The sequence below is a fragment of the Salvia hispanica genome, chromosome 4 (genome assembly GCF_023119035.1).
Source record: "Salvia hispanica cultivar TCC Black 2014 chromosome 4, UniMelb_Shisp_WGS_1.0, whole genome shotgun sequence".
In the NCBI taxonomy this organism is placed as follows: Eukaryota; Viridiplantae; Streptophyta; class Magnoliopsida; order Lamiales; family Lamiaceae; genus Salvia; species Salvia hispanica.
In genome coordinates this window covers 49,213,914-49,219,191 of record NC_062968.1, presented here as the reverse complement: position 1 = coordinate 49,219,191, position 5,278 = coordinate 49,213,914, and the positions used below count along the sequence as shown (strand labels likewise).

General features: G+C 31.0%; 1 protein-coding gene across 1 annotated transcript; it reads left to right on the top strand.

Annotated features, from left to right (window-relative positions):
* Positions 1–1,831: 1,831 nt before the first annotated feature.
* LOC125217950 (60S acidic ribosomal protein P2A-like) lies at positions 1,832–3,410 on the top strand. The gene is made up of 4 exons (XM_048119531.1): positions 1,832–1,967; positions 2,089–2,178; positions 2,881–3,110; positions 3,225–3,410. The coding sequence occupies exons 2-4, from the start codon at positions 2,091–2,093 to the stop codon at positions 3,249–3,251; spliced, it is 345 nt and encodes a 114-aa protein (XP_047975488.1). The 5' UTR covers positions 1,832–1,967; positions 2,089–2,090; the 3' UTR covers positions 3,252–3,410.
* The last annotated feature ends 1,868 nt before the right edge of the window (positions 3,411–5,278 follow it).

The window sequence follows — 5,278 nt, the reverse complement described above, 5'->3', positions numbered from 1 at the left end:
AACTTTTTGTTTTAATTTATTCTATTGTATTTTATTTGTTTTATTTTCTATTTTTTTAAATATTTGAAACATTGCTCAAATAGCCAAATGATGATTTATTGGTAAAATAACCCAAAAAAAGATAAATTATTAAAAGATAACACACTATAAATGCTAAAACAATTTATCTATAATATATAAATGTAAGAAAATAATGAATGTCATTTAAGTAGTAGTAACACTAATTTAAAAATAATTCACATCTATATACAAAAGTATAATCTTAATTGAAAATAAAAATAAAAATTTTGAGAGAACAAATTAAAAGAAGAAAAAGGATCGGATATTGAAGATTTAAATCGCTATAATTATTTATCGTACCCCCAAACCGAAATTCCTGGATACGCCACTGCATCTGTGTATGTTAATTACAGATTTTTATCATTTTTTTGATAGATTGCGTATGATTGTATGACAGATTCACAATCAAACTAAAGTATTCCATCCGTCCCACGTTAGAAGTCACTTTGACTTTTCTGCATTCATTTTATAAAAATGATAATAAATAGTTAAAGTGAAAAAATGATAAAGTAAGAGAGAAAATAGTGGAGATAAGACGAAGTATATAATACAAACCCAACACTCTATAACAAATAAGGAGCGTGGATCTCAGAATTTTGAAGGTAGTATTCATATGTCAATATCATGTGAAAATAGAAGGATGTTCAGAATTGAAGGCGATCATACATGAAGGTGAAAAAAATAGATTGAACTTCCTTTCCAAAATGACAAGTTTTAGAATTACTAATATAAAATACTAGCATTATAGTAGTATGTCATTTATAAATTGAGTGAACTACGTTAATAGTCCCTGATCTTGTCGAAAAATGCACCAATGGTCCTTAAAATTTTTTTATATCATATTTGGTGCCTAAAAATTATATTTTTGGTACCTGCCGGTCTTTTATACCCCTCTGCATTAAAAAAATCTCCTAAATGCCATGGAGGGCATTTTCGGTATCTGGATATTACAATTTTGATACCTCTTCAATCTTGCAATTATTTTGAAAATACATAAAAGCACATTTACAACAAAAAATATTTTCTATGAATTATTTCACTTAAATTTTTTAAATAATTATTTGAATAACGCATATATTCAGATTTATAATGAAAAAATTACTATAGTTCACTTTAATATTTTTATTAAACAAATGTTACTGGCAAGAATTCGCTTTAATTTACGTTAGATATAATTCACTTATATTTTAGTTATTATATTTTAAAAATAATTTTCACTATACTATATTTTAATTAGCATAACATTTAAATATTAAAGTAACATTTTATAAATATAAAAGTACTGCTACTATAATTCACTAAAATATTTTTTCATCTCAAATTTAAAAAATTTAAGTAAAAATAACTACCACAAAGAATTTTCTATAATTCACTTTAATATTTATAATAAAAAATGTTATTATTTAATATAATTTTTTCTTTGCAAATAAATCATAAAGCATCAAATATTATTTAAATGAAAGTGAGTTTATAAAAGAAAATGATGATGAAAGAAAAAATGAAAAAAATTAAAAAGATAGTAGAAAGGTCCAAAATGTATCTAAATTTTAAATATTCATACTTGTGGTGCCTAGGGTTACTTTAGTCTTATCGTACTAAAAATGATATAAATTTTTTTCAGAAACTATTAATGTATTTTTCGACAAAATCAGGGACTATTAGTGCAGTTCACTCTTATAAATTTTATGGAGTAATCTAGAATTGAGGTACCCTTCCCAAAATGAGAAGGCTTTAAAACTACTAAGAGAGATATAATCCCAAACTATCGGCCCAAAACGTAAGCCCAATCAAAGTGAACCCTAAACATTAAAAAACTATCCTCGTCTATATAAGACAATCCTGACGTCGGAACTCAAAACCCTAGCTCTACCTCTCAATCTCTGATCCACGCCTCCACCGTCCTCCAGGTAATTCTCATAATTAATCTTCTTCAGTTTAATTTCGCTCTTTTTCTTTCTTCAGTGTATATGTATTTTCTTCCTTAGGGATTCCGAGCAATAATTATCATCTTGTTTGTGATTCTGATAGATATGAAGGTTGTAGCAGCTTACTTGTTGGCTGTGTTGGGTGGCAAAACCTCCCCCTCTGCCGATGATATTTCCGACATCCTCGGCTCAGGTTGATTTCTACTCTTTTCGTTTCTCTTTTTCCTGCAACTCTACTTTCTGGTTCAACCACCGAGTTTCTGAAAAATACTCGTATTTTCCCCCACAAAATGATCTATTTGTTCGCGCACTTAATTTAGGAATGTATGGATTTGCTCCTGGAGTCCTGGAATTGTTTATATTTACATGGCTTATTCGTCTGTTATAGATTTTGGAGCTTGTGTTCTTAGCTGTATAGATTGTTGTGACAGACTAGATCGAAGATCACTCCTCTTATAGTCTAATAGAGCAGTTGTTGAGTTGGAATAATTTGGTTTGTTCTATTTGCATTCATCAAGGATTCCAGGTCAATCTTTGCTCTATACATTTAAATATAAAATTCCTCTGCAATTTTGCCTAAGTAAAAGTCATTGATGTGTATCTTGATTGTTGCTCGCTTTTAATATGGATATCCATGTGTATGCCAAGTTGTTCATATTGGGTGAGGGGTGTGGTTATGAAGCCTTAAATGTTTCAGATATTCTGTTTGTGAATTCTGGAGATTTGCACTTGCCAATTTTGCATTTGTAAACAAATGCAGGATCATTGCTGATATAATTGGCATTGGATGGTGTCATTTTTGAAACATTTTTCAAAGAACGCAATTCGGGACTTTGTTTTAGGTGTTGTGTTCCATTTATTTGGATGCTGTGCTTATCTATTATTTTTGTTTCAGTTGGAGCTGAGTTTGATCAGGAAAGAGTTGAATTGCTTCTGTCCCAAGTTGCCGGCAAAGATATAACTGAGCTGATTGCAGCTGGAAGGGAGAAATTGGCCTCGGTACCTTCAGGAGGTGGTGCAATTGCTGTGTCGGCATCATCTGGGGGAGGTGGTGGCGCAGCACCTGCTGCGGCTGTTGAGTCCAAGAAGGAAGAGAAAGTGGAAGAGAAAGAGGAGTCTGATGATGTAAGCTGCAAAAACTTGTTAACTTTTTCCAAACTATGTGGATGCATATAGATTCCTTGTTTGCAACTTCCTGGTATTTTCATTCTCGTCTAATTTTTACTATTTCTTTTGCAGGATATGGGTTTTGGTCTCTTCGATTAAGAAATTTGCAATCGCCTTGCTATGCCAATTGTCAGTCTTTTAACTTCATTTTAGTAGAATATTATTGTTTATGGTTTTGTTTGTTGGAGAATATTTTGTTTACTTCAAAGAACCAGTTTCACAAGGAAGAAATTATACTCTCTCTATTTTGAATTTCAACTGTTTTTGAATCAATGTACTATGATTCGTATTGGTTCTCTTAAAAAGGTGAATATAAAACAGATTTACATCCTTAAATGTAACTGACCATGCCCTTATTAACTTGGTTTGTGGGAAATGTCTTCGCAAATTGAACATAAGTACATTGTAGGCTTGTATTGTGATTTGTTAACATGTTGTCGGCAATTTTTGTTAAATAAATTGATCATCTCTGGAAATGTTTTTGTTAAGTTCAATTTGTTAAGTAAATTCCATGTAAATGAGCTTTCACATGTCTTTTCTAATTTATTTTGTTATTTTTGTTACGTAATTATCGTTTAATTTCATTGCTATGGTATTAGTTTATGGCATTATTAAACCAAGTTTGTATGTGTTTCCTTCAATAAAACGTGGTATTTCAAATCGTAAAAAGGGGAATTTTCTGAGGTAATTCAATTCATTATTAATTTTGGTGAATTGCAGACTTTTTTTCAGTTTGACCACAGCTAATTTTCCTTTGGCAGAATTTGACTACTCTGTCTTGTCCGGAGTGAATTTTGAATCAAACAAATACAGGGAGATTTTTTTTAATTAAACAAATATGGAGAATTGAATCAAACAAATACGGAGAGATTTTTAATTGAACAAATATGGAGAATCCCGATAAAGAAAAAATGGTCATTTTAAAATAAAATGACTCATTCCAAAGTTATATTCTTAGAGCATGTTTGGTTGCCCATTCGAGTGATTGAATACTGTAAAACTCTTATTTTATTTTCTAATGAATAAAACAGATTATTTTTGTCATAATGTTATTATGTTTTACATTTAATGGATGTTAATGCATGTTTAAATGTATAACTTAACTTAACAAAGTCTAAGTCTTTGTTTTAGTAGACTGGTTGTGGCGTCGTCCACTTTAAGGTAACACGGTCAGTTCTAAACAAAGAAAAAGATGAATTTCACAACCTAGATGGAATTTGACTATCCATCGAGAAAGGTTGCAATGTCGGTCCGCATATTTCTAAGCCTTATTGAAATAAGATGACATTGGTGTGGTATAGCATTGAAGTCGGATCTAACAAAGAAGCATTTGTCCTTAGGCTATCTACTGAAAGGCGAGGGTCTTGATAATATTTGTTTCTTAATCAATGTAGGTTAGCATTGAGCATACAATATTGATTATGCATTACTTTGACTTATCAAATGGTGCGGGTTTTTCGTAACCCAATTATCCTGATATATTGGGTAGTGGTGATCAATATCTAGCGGTGCTAGAATTGCTATTATATTGAATCGTGCGTGAGGTGAGTTTCGTTTGATAATGTCCTCAAGAGGAGCGCGAAACAAGGTTTTATTATTCGGAACCTAGCTAGTTGGAGTTTGATTACTCTATGAATAATAAATAAGCGTTTCATGCTAAGTCCACTCTTGAAATTTATAAGAAGTTAATTAATTAAGTCAATAGCAGACATTAATTAATTAATGGACATTTTAATCTTAAGCGCGGGAAATGAAAGTTAAACGGAAACCCGGATTATTTGTAATTTCGGATTTGGATGGGGAGAGTTCAATATTACTTCAGTAGTGGCTACTCGTAATATTCCAATTATAACTTATATTAAATTGTGGGTTCAATTTAATTAGTAAAAAGTAAATTGGATGAGCCCATATCCAAAACCTTTCATAGATCCCTGTCTGGGCCCAAAAGGAACTTAATATAAATATAGGAGAATAAAGGAGACAGAAATAACACAATTTTATTTCATAAAATTTTCGAAAATTTTCGGCCCCTAGCCAAGCTGAAGGAGATTTCGAATTCCACTCCTATTCCCTAAAGGATTTCTTCTGTCTTCTTTATTTAAGCCCTAGTATTCTAGTAAGACCAG